Here is a 16356-nt window from a genome sequence, read left to right as displayed (position 1 = left end):
AACATTATGTGTTTTATAACACACCTAAAATAGATTCTTGTCATTTGATATTTTATGAAAAAAAAATCTACCTTTTTTCTGAATGGAGATTTTTGTCATTTGATATTTCCGTAAATGCTCGAATAAGTGCTGCTCTTGAATAAGCGCCGCACCGAATGTGATTTTTTTTAAATTAAGCACCGCTCTCGAATAAGCGCAGCGGTTCTTAATCGAGAGTATATAATATTACACTGTGTGTAATGAAACAGGGTTTTAAATGCAATGTCTACAGTGTTAAATTGAATAACTAAAACAGTGAAGACGCAATCATTCCATTATAAACGTTTGTTACGATGATAGGCTACTGAACTACAGGAATGTGTGAAATAGGTTACATGGGAACAGACATGGAAAGCATTTACGGTATTTAAAGTAATCTACCATTTTTCTAAATGGAACAGCTCGGCATCTTTTTAACCAATCAAAAGATTGTATTAAGTTGAAGTCATGTCGTATCCTAGACGCCATGCAATGGATATCATTTTATGTATATAACCTTCCGTAAAAAGTTTTCATTTCCAAGACACCGTACAATGGACAAAAATGGATGGAAGTAAAAATGCACGGTGGAACTAAATCTCTATGATGATGGGGTTAATAACCAATGTAACATTATACGAAATCCACCAGTTAAATGACAAGGATCTATTTAGGTGTGTTATAAAATTTCTTAACGAACAATTGCCACTTGTTGGGCATCATAATGATGAGATTGTGTAGGTGATGGAACACCTTTTCACCAATGGAATTTGATTACCAAGTTAAATACATGTGTTCGATGTTTTTGCATCAGGAAAATATCATAGGAGTGATGTTTGTCCTACCTGACGAGTTATGGTACCTAATACTTGATATGTTCCCAAATACAACTGATTCTGGTGGGAATTGGACCCACGACGTCAAGATAACCAGCCTGGTGTCATAACAACTAGACCACCAAGCTTGCGCTTGGTGATTTGTGTTGAATCTGATTCCCAAGCAGCAGCGGGTACTGCAATGCTATTTTGATGTGGTTTACATCAGGAAAATATCATATAGGAATGATGAGTGACTCCTAAAATATGTTGTTTATAATATAACATCTCATAGTTTATTCTTGGAAGGGATTTAACAAAAATACTAATGACATTGTAAAACTAAATATATAGTAATTATTATTTATTTACTGTTTATGTTTTTTATTTTATTAATGTGTTTTAAATCGTATAAATGTATTAAATTTAATGATTAATTAAATTTATAATGTCTGTACATTTACAAAAGTTAAAATGATATTATTTTCAGATTTTGGATTTAATTCATCCTCCATCAAGACATTTGATTAATGCTATAGTGGTGTTTGCTGAGGCTTTCCCACGGCCTACAGTGCTTAGCGTACTAGTACCAGTCATCCAAAGTAACACATTTGCCAGTGCCCAGTGCAGCCTTGTTACAAGTGTAGTGAAAGATGCTTTAAAAGTTGAACACAAACATGGACTTCTTAGGTGAGTAAAAAAAAAACACTAACGTTATCAGCTGGTTCCATTTATATGATATTTTCAGCACAAGCTTGTAAAATACCAATGGACAGATTCAGAACTTTGAGTACTGTTAGGTTTGTAGGTTCACATAAATAAAGGGAAAACTACGCCAGAATCAACTCAACCATGAACTAACTTTATTCAGCACCTTGAACAACAACACACCGAGAGGTTTTCTGCAACATGATCTCTCGATCCAGTCACTTTAGATCAATGCTTAAACATATTGCGCAGTAAGCAATAATAGTGTTATACATACAGCATGGCAGACATATTTTAGTCTCCATCTTGTCGTTTTCCTTCTTGTAGAACCATATGTATAAAGTAATAGGAAGGATATTGGGATATAGAGAGATGAGGATATTTTCAGCATTTTCGAGACAGGTGGTTCATCGTTTCCCCAACAGATGAGCCAACCTCAACCCTCAGTTGGGGTTGAGGGGAAAACATTTTAGGTTATATTACCTCTAAATGCACACAAATGACACTCTCAAGCCAGATGTCTCTGGCTTAGAAAATGATTCTAATTTGTTTTCCCTTGACAAATTTTAACGTCGCTCCCCGAGAACTGAAACATCTCTTTGTGCCACACCTGATAATGAAATAAGAATAATATCTGTCACACCATTACAAAGTGCAACCAATAAAAGTATGGAAGTGATATGATAACCTTTGACTAGTGGTATGTTTTGTGTGTGAAGTAAAATCATTTACGTTTGTTTTTTTCTCTACTTAGGAAAATATTTCAAAACAAGACGTTGTGGAATGTGCATCTGACTACCCTCATCCAGTTGCTGATCGATTCCAAAGTAAGTTATGGAAAATGTATGTACTGTTATGTAGATATATGTTTAAAATCATTGCTTATCCAGTAATTGAGTGTCTCAAAATAAATAGGATGCTTAAGAGCCATTATTTTATTTGCAATTCAAAGCTTCATTTTGTATACCGTTTTTGCCAAATATGAAATGAAATATCCGAGAACCTGGCAACTACCAATGGGGGAATTCCAGAGGCCTAGCATTTCGCTCCATGTAGTTACCATTATGGATTAATTAATGATAATTAACTAAATTACTATAAGGAGCACAAATTTGAAAAATGGAAAGAGAACGAAGTATTGATATTTAAAAAAATGTTGTGTGTAAATACAGTGTGTAAATTGTATTTAATTGAAGGCTAGTTGGGCTAAGCCTAGTTTGTCTGATCTACCAACCTATGCCTTGGTAGGTCAGCATGACTTTTGTAAGCCAGGACCCAGTAGTGTTTTGTTACATTTTTCACATGGATCCCCTGGATGTGCCACTGCCAGGAATGCACGCATGTTTAACAAGCACTTGTGTTGTCCCCACAAATATGCACGTGTTTGTGTATGTTTTAACACTGTGGTTTTGTGGAACCTTAACAACAGTATCCAAGGGGCGGGGCTTAGCTGAAATTTCCATTGACTTAAAATAATATTACATTTATTATTATTAACATTTTAAATATTTATTGACTCCTAGCTTTCGCTTCATGAGGGCGATTTTAACTTGATTACATCAGGGTTAGGGCATCAAGGAAATGATCAGAGCTCGTGTCCAAAGTTTGCCAAACTCCTTTTAGCTTTAGTAAAAAAATATGGCAACCAGGTAAGATATGATATATCTTTTTTCTTATATTAGTTGTTTTCCAGGGGTATTGTCAAAAGAGGTTGATTCAAGATTTAAGATCTATAAAACAATGTGACAAATTACATTAATGGATTCAATCATTTTGTAAACACATCTTCTAGTACTTTTTTTTCTGATTTTGAAAAATGCTTTGTAAATTTTTAACATTATAAATGCAGTATTATAAATAATAGATACATTTTTATTTCTCATATTGATACTTTGTTTTCATAATTTTCTTCATTTGCAGTTGAATGCCAATCATGTGACAACCCTGAAAAAATCTCTGGACTTAAATAAAACGTTCCTTAAAAAAGCAGTACTTTCAGCTATTGATCGGCTTCAACTATGACAAACATACTGAAGATTTGAATACACTGTTTGGCTATTTTATTACATAATAAAAATATAGAGACTGTTGATTTATAAGTGGTTGGTATCACAACATTTCTCAGCAAACCACAAAGAAAAGAAAGTACAGGTTTTACAAATACAACAAGAACACTAAGTGAGGAATAGAGAAAGTAGAACAGGTTAGGCTAACAAGTAAGTCTTAAGAAATTCCTTTCACTGCACATTCTTCTAGATCAATATGCACTCATAAATTATGCAATATTTAATCCCAAAAGATGTGATGCTTACAGTGTATTGTTGGTTGTTGTTCTCAAACAACATACCGGTAGACTTGAGCGAGTCGAGTGGTACAGCAAGGACAGTGCGATGATGACTAATAATTCTTTGCCTCTGCAATGACTGAGAATATAGCGATGACCCGTATAACAAGGCCATTGAATTGACGGTATATCCCGATGGACAGGTAGAAATGACGTCACCTCATTGGGTACATGCTTTGTAGAAGAGGTTGGCTCAACGGTTGTGGCTCAGAATTGCAACCTTGAGGTCGGGGGCTTGAAACACTTGCTCTGCGATTCGCTAGTGTCCTTTAGGCAAGACACCATATCTACGTTTGTTTCTTTCTACCCAGGAGGAGTATAAATGGGTGCCAGCATATATGCTGGGAAGGTAAAACAGACTGTAGTGCAGTGCAGTGGAGAAAACCCCACAGCCTTGCACAATCTGGCTCAAACCCCAAGGAAAGAGAGACTGGGACTGCAGCCTGTGAGCCCAGAGGTTCAGGTTTCGACCTTTACCAGCGAATAAAGAAGAAGACCCACTCTATCGATGAACCTGTCATTGTGGCTGAAGACGACTTAAATCCAGATACTTCCGATAGTGTTGAGTGATCAGACACTAGTTCTGTTGAAAACTAGGTGTACTGGTTATATCGTAATGTTGAATTGGAATCGTTAAATAAAATTTTAAAAATACAAAAAAAAGAATGAAAAAAAAAGATCGGCGTTCTATAGTTGTTTTATATTTATAAACAAAATCTGTGATTTACACATATATGGGCCATATATGGGCATGATAATGTTATATCACACCCATATAGGTAAATTCAACATGTTTGTCACATAATTACTGATAATGCTGTCAAAGCTTAGTTAATAAAAAAGAATAACTATTATATTTTACCTGCCTGATGTGTTATACTAAATGCTCCGTACGTTCCCGAATACTTGCGAAAAAATCTCACAAGCGATTCAGGTGGGAATTGAACCAATGACCTCCAGAAAACTGGCTTGGCGCCATAACTACTAGACCACTGACCTTGTGCTTAATGGCTAGTGTTGCATCTCCAAGTAGTAGTGGGTACTACAATGATATTTGATGGTGTTTTGCATCAGGAGAATTATAATCTGGTTCTTGCATGCATCAACCGTAGCATGAATGGGCTTTCCTACTAAGCACCGCCCTTAAATGATGTTAAAGTCTTACAAAACGAGTGTGTAAAAACATACGCAGGCACGTAAGTTTGTTGGTCAACGTGTGTGTTAACACTAACATTTTAGATCATAGAAAAACAGTGAGTACATCTTATTTGGATTAAACGAAATTTTATAAACAATATTTGATTTTTTGTAATAGTTGGCTCATTTAATATTCGTCACGTGAGAGGTACGGTATCAACAGTGAGAGTAATCTATTATTTATGCAGTAAACGTCTGTTTCCCGTTCATTCTTATTTCCGACATTAAATGTATTCGACATTCAATGTCTTCTTCATCTAGGTCTACAAATACTTCTATGTCTCAGGGACGTATCCGTGGGGGTGGGGGGAGCCGTGGAAGCCGTGGCTCCCTCCTTTGTACACAGTGTTAAAATTTTAAAGCTTATTCTTGAGCCAATACAAATTCTTTCCTGACTTAATCCTTTATTCCTCGTTAGTCCCCTCCTCATGTCAATACTCATACGCCACTAACAGTGAGCTCAACTAAACTCAGGAAAACCAGACTCGTGTTAACCTGTCTCTTATACTATAATGGTAATGTGATGATGATGAATTTTACTATATAAAAGTGTCATTTCCGGCCATCTCGAGAGGTACCATTTCCTCAAATTTTCTCACCTCAGCCCCAGCCATGGTGGGGCTGAGGTGGTTGTGAAATCACATTTTTGAAGTTGGCCTATGTAAAGTACGGTACATACTCAAAGACAATGTTTTTAAGCTTTGATTTCTATGGTATACACACATACATTAATAAGATCTCTATGGTTGTCAAAAATCCCTGATAAAAGATCATGAGAATTTTTTTTGGCACTTCATTTTGACTAATGGTGATGTGATGATGAATTTTACTAAAAGTGTCATTTCTGGCCATCTAGAGGTACTATTTTCTCACCTCAGCTTCAAACATTGTGGGGCTGAGGTGGGTCCCCCTCCACCTTTCAAAACAGGTCTGTGCCTTGGGTATGACATTAAACTCCATCGAATCGGCTCCTGATGTACCGGTATGTCTTAGTGACTGCTGTTTGTTTTTAGGATGTGATGTGGTTTTTCATGTCCATTTTTCGTGATTATGACCATTCTGGCAGTGGATAACGAATGTTTTGAGCAGAGGTGGATTTAAGGCCCGCCCCTCCCCCCTTTCATATTTTTAAGGGAAAAAAAAGAAGAAAATTATATTCAAATTGAAGTGCGAGAGTGTTATTTCGCGCCATATAGAGATGCCCTAGTCATAAATTCTCTTACCTCAGCCCCAACCATGGTGGGGCTGAAGTGGGTGGTTCCTCGGTCTGTGAAAGTCCCTCCCTGGTTCACCTATCTTTCGAATTCCTGGATCTGCCACTGTTGATTTATTATATAATTATTGTTGCGTTTATTTATAATGCGTCTATTGCAATTTTCAATTTATCTTCTCAAACAGTCCTAAGAACGTTCAGAGTGCGCTAATTCACAGAGGGATTCGCCTCCTTGACCCCGCCGGGGTCCTACGTAATTTGCATAACGGCTCCCCCCCTTTCAAAATCCTGACTACGTCCCTGCTATGTCTATCTGAGCTACCGTATTCAATATTATTTTATACGAATATATGGATAGTAGGCCCTAATGATAGGAAGACCTCATCTGGGAATTGCCGTAATTCCTAAATTTAGATGAAGCGATCATCACAGACTAGTTGAGAGCGTCTACGTCACTAGCGTGCACGAGACTCGTACTTCAGAAATGGGATATTATAACTCAATAAATATATTTAGTTTTAAAGTTTAAATTCTTCAACTTCTCCTTTTAGTCCATTCATTGTAAAGATATAAAAAGGCTTTAAAACCAAGTGTGATCGTTTTTCATTTCAAAAAAAGACACGCTCGAAAGAAGATTGCGGTAAAATATAAATTCTTTAATAAAGGAACAGCATAAGGATTTTATATTTTTTCAAGCTTTGGCTTACAGCCTGTCATTATTGGAGACAAACCACTACCATTTAGCTGTCATATAGATTCTAATCCTACCAACATATTTCGTGAAACCTCAACATCCGTGTAGATAAAACCGTGTGAAAACCAACAATCTTTTCTCATTTTGAATTATGTAATTATGTAAATCCATATGTCTAAATATATTAAGTGATTTATGAGAGATTCATGCGGTTTTAACCAATTAGGCAAACGCAACACAACTTCGTGTAATTGCTGTTTGGAATACTTTACAAAATGAGCAGCAAAAGGTTGTATGGTTGCAACACTTTATAATATTGCATAAAATTCTTCCGATTTGGCACGCAAAAGGATTTCATCATTTGATACAAATCTGGGCCTAAAACTTTAACGTAGACCTGTCACATTCGTTAATCTACTTAATTTCAGATGTACACTAATTACGGTACTTTATGGATACAATTATTAAATATGCCAATTTTAATGGCTTTTAAATAAGCGCTTAACAATGCATTTGTAGCCTCAATATCTTTGAACAGAACAATGGCCCTGTCAAATATACTATTGAGGCATAGCATCGTTAATCCTGCTTTTAAACTATATCCACGTCATTGGCAACGATACTATAGTACCGTAAAATTTCCTTAATGCACACAATATTTAAATTATTATACTATAATATAATAAATCTTGTATTACTTATTATAATTATACTTATGTAAACTATTAATTTCGTAATCACGCCTAATTAAGCTTCAGTTTTAATTATTCGTGGATCATTTCGAAAAAGCGTGCCTCAAGTTTAGGCCTACCGTAGCAGAGCTTAACAAGTCTGACCAATCCTAGTATCCGTGTCACTCCCAGGCCGTCAAGAGTTATTAATAATAAAAATCATCAATATTTAGCAATTTTATTAGGCCTTCGAACGGCTGACGTACCTCGGCTCCTAAAATTAAAACTTCGTAACTTGATGGCTGAACAAGTAGGCGTAGCCTGCATCTAATAGCATTATCCTAATTTCTCAAATATATGGCCGATAAAAATCAGTTCTCCAACCGACGTGAGACTGGTGGTTCGGTAGGTTACGGTTTTGTTTTCGTTTGTCTACGTCATCAATTAAATTATTCAAAAGTAAAGTATCTCGTCATCTTTCGCTTTGTTGTCAACCAGGCACGTAAACGTGACGTCACCGCCGAAAACCTTGTGTAGCTTTATGTGGATGTAGTTATTTTCTTCCGTTTTTACCTACAAATGGTAATAATATTAAAAATTAAAATGCTGCAAGGTATACAGGCGCATTGTATACAAAAGTACACCCCATCAATTGCAATCATTCGCCCACTGCATTAGTTTTATTCAGACCAACGAGGCATGGAGGTGTATAACATGTTATACCTCCATGAAAAAGTCAAAAGTAAAAATTGATGAGCATCAGGAATGCCCAGTTTAGGCCGGAGTCCATCCCATTTCCAAATGGGTACAGTACAAGATTGCACACTAAAAAATTACATTAAAAATAATTAATATTTAAAATTTAAAAATAGATATAAAAAATATGATATATAAATAAAGCCGACATCAAAAATACAGATATTGAATTGCACATAATTACAATTCTAAAAAGCTTTAAAAGTTCGATCAAGAACAATAAAACATTTACAAAATTTTAAAACAGGGGGCTATAAAGTTGAAAACTCAATAAAAAAAAAATTAAGTTAATGTTTAGAGAGCTGAAAACGTGACAATTAGTAAAAGCTGGAAATATACACGTACATATCATGATATTAGTCTCCCGTTGCGTAAATGCAAATTATATTCATGGCCACCTCGAAAACGCACCTGTGCGCAGGTGCAGTTTGAGTGATAATGACTCATAAATTACTTCCATCCATGCTCTGATCTCAGATAAAGATAGAGAAAATGTGACGCGTTTGAGTGAAGTTTTAATAGAGATTGTTATGGTCTACATTACGGTGATGAATTACCTTTACGAAATAGTTGACACCGTTTACCAGTTGAGTTGCGAATTGAGTCGCTTCATAGTGACTATAGTTTCTTCCTACAGCGAGTTCAGCCTTAGAACGAACCTTTTAACAAAAGTAAATAATTGTCATATATTATTAATAATGATGCAATATATAGGCTGTCTCTTATACACATCTAGATGTGTATAAGAGACAGGCAAAAGGTTGGACCAATAAAAAAATACTAAACTGCAGCTAATCACATCCAGAAAGTCAGGAGATCTAAGTGTGTTTTTAATCAAATATACACTGTTTCTACTTCACAAATAAATAGACTTATCAAATCAGTTACCAGTGAGAATGTAAAGTTTGTTAAACCCAGAATTTACGCTGATTTCTTCTATCAGGCCTAGGCTTCCCTGGTCGAATCGACTTAAAACATGTTTCTTGCCTTTCACATTCTTATGTACTTTAAAGTCAACGCGTATTTATTATTTATAATTGCTGTATCAGTATTTATAGTTTAGTAAATTCAATTCGAATTGACTAAAAACATGCAATCCCGGGCATGCAATGATACAAAGTGTGTTCCATACACATCGCTGCGGCCGAAACGGTCACCGTAGAGACAGATAGGCCTACTCTCATACATAACAGCATTCCACTGATAGGAGAAATACCGGAATTCTCATTGCCGCGATTTATAGTTGGACCATGGAGGTTGGACAAGGGAGCTCACCTTCTCAAGCAAGGAAAATACAGTAAACGTGTTCAAACCGCACTGACAAAAGACAATAGGTGGAATAATTCACAAAATATGTACAGAGAACTGTTATAGGCCTACTGACGTGTTTAGATATCCGACCAATAACAAAGCACTACCGCGTGTATCAAGTTTGATTTTATAATTCAAAACTATGTGCATTCCAGTATATGAGTAACCGATTTCATTGGTTTGGGCCTGCCTACCAGAGAGGTGCTACATGGCTATTCTTTAGCAGATTTATTAGATAAAGATGCAGTTCATGCCCTAGTTCATGTTTGTTTGAGTTGAGGCCTGTCATAAATTTGATTACAGTATTAATATTTTTGTATTGCCACGAAAACGTTTTTTCTTTTTTAATAAGGACACTGAATAGTCGGGTACAACAAAAGGCAGATCCGCCAGAAACCTTGGTGATTCACAATCCGAATCCATTATTGTTCGAATCAATTAATAAAAGGTATTGTACTACTACTACTGTTAGAATATACGTTCCCATGCTCTGTAGGCCTATATACCTGAATATTCACATACCTCGTTAATCATAGCTTGTATTTCACTATTTGATTCCTGTGTATTTGTCAACGTACACATCATCATCGAAGCCTCTGCCGTCTGTATGTCAGCCGCCATGGTGGAAATACCAACGGCCTCGAGAGGCCTAGGAAAACTTCCTACAAACTGACTTTACCCCGCGCAAAAGGCCTTGGGTCGATAACTTTTCGTGATCGGAACAATAAATCACCCAGCGAGCGGCTAAAAACCAAAAGTGAACAACAGTATAACAAAATAAAAACTTGTCCTCACTCCTAACTAATAACGCGTGGCAAAACCGGCTGTAAGAAATTAATCAATGTTGTTTTTAATTTCGAGCTAAATTCCGCGAGTCCTCTCGGATTAAGTACACAGTAGATGACTCATATGATAGTCTGCTTCGGAATCTTTTTAAAGTTGATCTCTTCAATGTATATTATGTTTAGGTGTTATGTACACAGATCGATTTGTGGTCGATTGAGTAGGCCAGCCAATTACGAATGATTTTATCACTTCGCTGCTCAGCGCTATTGTCTGTGTCTGACCCTATGTATATTTGTATTGTTCATTTTCGGTAGCTCTCTCGAAAACATCCCGTGTCCTGTTCATCCGCCGTGTTTATACAACAGATTGTGATGTTCGCGGATGGGTGAATCCGTGAAATTTTTTTTGACGAACTTTGAATTGTAGACACATTGTTTAAAATTTGTACTGTACTGTACACCGTACCGTACTAATCAATGAAACCACACATGGAGGCCTATCTTTTACTCTCTGTATGTGACATTTCTTATCCGACCCTGTCAACCTATGGAAACTGAGTGATGGACAGATTGATTGATTGGCTGATTGATTTTTGGAATATAATTAATTGATAAATAGTAAAATAAACCAAAGATGGCAGCCCTGGAACAAAGTATTGTATCATTAATGGATCTCTCCGATTTAGCCCAACCCTTACTGTTGTATAAGGTCCCATCACCAAAATGATAACGTAAATGTATGTAGACTGTATGGGACAACACGTGTGTTTGTTGGACACGCACGTATTCCCGCTGTCGCTGTTCTGATTGTTTTACATTCGACAATACCGTAAATGCTCGAATAAACGGCGCTCTCGAATAAGCGCCGCTAGTCGAGTTCCTATCCCCGCACCAATCGTGAATTTTTTTTTTCGTTAAGCGCCGCTCTCGAATAAGCGCCGCGGCGCTTAATCGAGAGTATAATTACATTACGCTGTGTGTGTAGAAATACTTTGAGAAACAGGGTTTTATACAATGACAGTGTTAAAATGAACAAATAATACAATGAAGACAAGCATTTCTTTATAAACGTGTATTTATGATGATGAGACCCCGGGAATAAGTGAAATATATAACATGGGAACGGGCATGGAAAAAGCGCCTCGCCAGTTTGTTTTTATAAGCGCCGCTCTCGAATAAAGCGCCGCTCTCATCAAATAAGCACACGGCACTCAAGCCCCCAAAAATTGTATAAGCGCCGCGGCGCTTATTCGAGCATTTACGGTACTTTTTATACTGAAATATGAAGTACGGTACTGAATACTGTTCTGATTGGTCAGATGAAAAACTTGCAATGGTTAATGATATGCAGATTTTTGAATATTTAAAAATATGGGAAAATGGTGGTTACGCGCACCCCAGTTTTTTTTAATATTCAAAATGTTTTCGTCAAATATGTTTCTTTTGTCTTAGAAAAATCAGTTGTATAACGTATCAAAATTGTTTTCCCTCCTGAGTCTGACTGGAAATATTACCGTACCACTTTGGAAAGGTCCATTGTACAGTACTACACGTGACTTACAGTTAGTAGTACAGTATTTCATTTCGATTTGGAACGAAGTTTTGAATTGAGTTATGCTGAATTGCGTATGGGCGCCGTACGGTGACTACGTATGTAGCCATGCAGAGGCGCTTTATGTAGGCCTACCGTACTCCTGCTCATACACAAACGGCAGGGGGTTGAAGGAATAAATTTACCCCCTACTCTTTCGAAAATAAAATGGTTCTTTAAAAGGGCATACGAATGAATTGTGAAGTAACCGGACCTCCTTTTTTATGGAGCACTTTTTTTAAAATTTTTATTTTGTTTTGTTTTATTTTGAAGCCATGTTTGACGAGCGATCGTGTGCATTTCATTTCATGCCTGGAGATTGAATAAGTTCTCCGTTATTACAGAAAGATGTAAAAACATTTAAATAAAATATTGTTACATCTCCCTAGTTATTAGCATTTTCTAATCCGTTGTCGTCTGGTAGCAGTGTAGCAAACACTCTCTCTCTCTCTCTCTTCCCACAGACAAAAAATAACATAAAAAGAATGTTCCATTAAGGGATTTTCTTTTCTTAAAAAAACAAAAAATAAATTGCACAGGCCTACGGTTTGTAATACGCAAATGACGCATTAAACGATAAATGGTTACACATTTTTAATTCACCATCTCTAATTATTGCTAGAGGCTATCTCCTGGGCCGTTTGAAAGTAAATACTTTTCCTTTCTATTTGGGCCGGGCCAACTCCTTATAAAAAATTACAGTAGGTCTATGTAAAAACAAATTTGCTATTTTAAAATGTCGATCGTGAACAATGCTAGCCAAGATTTTCAAACAGTGCGGGACAATATCAGGGTGGACCCACTTCACGCGTAAATTCATATCATGTGTTTTGTATACAGTACATAGCACTTCCCTAGTTTATTTGAAACCAAGGGGGCAGGTGAAGCTCCTTCGAAAGTCGATTTAATTGGACCAACGCAGACATTTAAATCGATCGAAAAGTCTTAACATATCCTTGCTCAAAAGAATTCAAAATTGCATTATAGCAATAAAAAGCATTATACCTTTAAATTTTAATTAGTAAATGTCATTTCTTAATTATTTACTACTATTATTATAGTTAAGGTTAACATGGAGGGACAGGTAGTCGAACGTGGAAATTTTCAACAGATGTAAAATATCAACGGAGTCTGTTAAAAGACTGAGATATTAAAGGAGACGACAAAAGAAATATCTTGGTCACACAATTAGAGCGAAACACAAGCTGACACTATGTGGAAAAATAGAAGGAAGATGAAGTCTCTAGTCTGCTATAACACACAGCTAACAGCAATTTCATTCAAGCAGCATATAGCCTAAACGGGAGAATACAGTCATCAACGTCTGTAACCAGACATGATACCAGAAGACGACTAGTCTACAGTACTTTATTTTTGTTGCATTTCAGTGGCGTAGAAAAGTATTTTTCATTGCGGGGATGATTGAAAATTCTTGGAATTGACATAAAATTACTGATGTCGTACACACCCTTCAGTGTGAAAATGTGGCTTGCTTTGCAAGTACATCTAACATCTAAGGAAAGAAGAGCTTAGATTGGTACCAGATAAAATAATTTTGTTATCAACATTAATACATTATGCTAATTTTCATCTTTGTAAGCGCATAAGACATTGCAAATTATTTCTGTGACAGTCTTTTAAAGTGTGTAAAGCTCCATTTTATCACATACATAGTCAAAGTATTGGGGGGATGATACAATGGACCATCCCCTTGTCAAATATTGGGTGGGGGGTATATCTCCATCCCCCAGGATCTACGCCTATGTTGCATTTTATTATTGAACTTATCGCGTCGTTGATGATTATATATTTTGTTTTTCAATTTTGTATATATAAATTAAATTGCCTAGGCTTATACCAGACACTTTTAGCCAGTGCCATCGCCAATACTCGTTGAATTTCACGTGTTCCCTGCTCTCACTGATGAGGTTAGCTGATATATTACAAATCTGTCTGCCGCCCTCTTTATTGGCGGTATAGATACAGTGAGACTCGATCCCAGAATTTTGTCCCAAGTGTAATAAACATGGCTTTAGTATTTAATATGCGAATTATTTAGTTTTCTTGTCATACGCAACATATCACAATCGTGTGTAGGTTCGCAATTTTTATTTAAGGAATAGTTACATAAATCAGTAATGTTCTGTCCAATTTGTAATGTGGACAATTCAAAACAAATAAAAACTAACAACATTTTAATTCATTAATATATTTTAATGTCACTTTAACTCCCAAACGAACGCTTATTTATTTTCTTATTTATATTTTGTTTTTATTTATTTATTCTTGTATATCAATTCGGAATGAGGCAATGCAAGTAGACGTCTAATAAACATCATAATTAAATTACCTGAAATAATTATCGATTTTTCAAAGTATGGAAATAACCCAGAATCCGAATACACACACACACACAAATCCATTATATTGTTTAAATGGTTTTTAGCATCAAGCATGATTCAATAGGAATGACATCAGTAAAAAAATAAATGACAAAAATTGGAAAAAAAAAAATCCAACAGAGAATTGATTACCGAGGTCACACGTAGTTTGGAAGCATAGTGCATGTAACACACGTTTCTAGGTGAAGATACTACCCGTGATCAACAATGCGTGTCGCACGTACTTCCAACAAACGTAGCTTGACGGCGCTAACCAATCAACAGCCTGATATGCAAATTACAACATTTCTAATAAACATGAACTACTAATTGATAACAAACTTTCATATTTGGCTCAGTCAATTTCAGATATATAACTACTATAATTCCGATCTCGTAATTAGAATTAGGCCCTAAGATTAAGTACAATTTTACAAGGCATACAAACGAACACATAATTAAGTACCATTTTCATAACCGTATTTTGTGGTACATACATCATGAATAGTTTATCAACACAATCGTATTGCCTTCAAGACGAGCATTACTTCTTAAACAAGTTCTCGTAATCTGAAAAGCTCTAATGAGGACAGTATAATAAAGGCAGTAGACTATAATGGCCCTAACGGCCGCCCATACAAAAAAAGATATATTAATCAATCAGCCAAGTGTTTCTCTAGGGATCCTTCCTTATCAAAGCTAAAAACCAAGACCAGCTCTCTTTAGTTAGTGGCTTGTTATTTACTGTAGATAGATAATCTACTAACATATTTGTAGTCCATTTTTGCAACATTAACAATGTTGGCAAAATAATTTTTTTTAAAAACACATCAACATAGCAACATTATTTTAAAGTAATACGTTAATGGTTAATGATAGGCCTAATGAAGATTACAAATAACAATATTAAATTATCTAGATAATAATGTAAATTTACTATAACAAAACTTAACCTGTAAAAAAGTAACTCGTATTCAGTTATAACATAAAAACAATTAGTATAATATTAAATAAGGGTGCAAGGTGGTTTACTTGGATCATATAGATATTTTAATCACATAAAATGTGGAAGTTTATTCCACAATTTACATTAATGAATGAATTATTACATTTATCAATTATTTGTGTCTAATTAATATTCAACCAAAAAATAACTCCAATAAATAAGTATCAATTTAAAAATTGTATAAACCAGTCAATTACTTAATCAGTCAATAATGATAATTCAATAAATATTGAATTCCCATATCCAGATACATCAATCAATCAATCAATCATTCAATCACATTTGTTTACATTGTATTGCCATGAAGGATTTACTAGCAATTTTAACATCAAATACCTGTGGCTTGAGATAACTGGTGGATGTTAGATGATTCATTATTCAAATAATTGTGGACTAAACAAAATTGGCAGCATTATGTAGATTGGAGGGTTTAAATGGAATGAAGTTATGGCAAGGGAGAAGATAATAATTAATACTACTGCAGACAGTAAAAATGTTGAGGGGGAGGGGGGTTATTCATTATATTGAACAATCAATAAAATGAAACACCCTCTTTGGTTCCTTTTGTTATCTGGATTTCAGTTGTTTAACATTTATGAATTATTTTTCGTTTTGGATTCATCAGATCCAATCAGTAAACATCAATCAGAAATTGATCTGAATAAAAAGAAATCAACAGCTTGAGCTTTGTAGCTCAACAAATTACAAGACTGACATGAGAAGGGTTCAGAGGGTAGGTCTTATTCATAGTCCAAGCAAAGAAGCCAGGATAGAGACATCAGTTAAACTACTCCCGCCATAAAGTCAAATGCAGTAAGTCATATTGAACATTTTATTTTGGAGTGGAGCTTTGTAGCTCGGTGGTT

The 16356-nt window shown here is 35.5% G+C and overlaps 1 protein-coding gene and 1 long non-coding RNA gene across 2 annotated transcripts; one reads left to right on the top strand and one right to left on the bottom strand.

Moving 5' to 3' along the window:
- The first annotated feature begins 3064 nt into the window (after nucleotides 1–3064).
- On the top strand, nucleotides 3065–5182 carry LOC117122931. Its single transcript, XR_004447770.1, has 2 exons — nucleotides 3065–3190; nucleotides 3462–5182. It is a non-coding gene; the product is annotated as an uncharacterized LOC117122931 (long non-coding RNA).
- Nucleotides 5183–6930: 1748 nt separating this feature from the next.
- Nucleotides 6931–10795, bottom strand: LOC117122927 (cystatin-A2-like). Its single transcript, XM_033268706.1, has 3 exons — nucleotides 10250–10795; nucleotides 8974–9075; nucleotides 6931–8233 (listed from the first exon to the last, which is right to left on the bottom strand). Exons 1-3 carry the CDS (start codon nucleotides 10346–10348, stop codon nucleotides 8114–8116), a joined length of 321 nt encoding a protein of 106 aa, XP_033124597.1. The 5' UTR covers nucleotides 10349–10795; the 3' UTR covers nucleotides 6931–8113.
- Between the last annotated feature and the right edge of the window lie 5561 nt (nucleotides 10796–16356).

Source organism: Anneissia japonica, unplaced genomic scaffold (genome assembly GCF_011630105.1).
Source record: "Anneissia japonica isolate Jap-2015-1 unplaced genomic scaffold, ASM1163010v1 scaffold288071_len251177_cov169, whole genome shotgun sequence".
NCBI lineage: Eukaryota > Metazoa > Echinodermata > Crinoidea > Comatulida > Comatulidae > Anneissia > Anneissia japonica.
The sequence above is the reverse complement of the archived record's forward strand: the minus strand, read 5'-3'. Positions and strand labels throughout refer to the sequence as shown.

Bases quoted from the DNA above. Each gene is read 5' to 3' on its own strand.
- LOC117122927 (XM_033268706.1), bottom strand. From the start codon at position 10,348: ATGGCGGCTGACATACAGACGGCAGAGGCTTCGATGATGATGTGTACG. The intron at 9,076-10,249 runs GTATGTGAATAT...TTTTGTTAAAAG, and splicing joins TACAAGCTATGATTAACGAG to GTTCGTTCTAAGGCTGAACT. The intron at 8,234-8,973 runs GTAATTCATCAC...TACCATTTGTAG, and splicing joins GTGTCAACTATTTCGTAAAG to GTAAAAACGGAAGAAAATAA.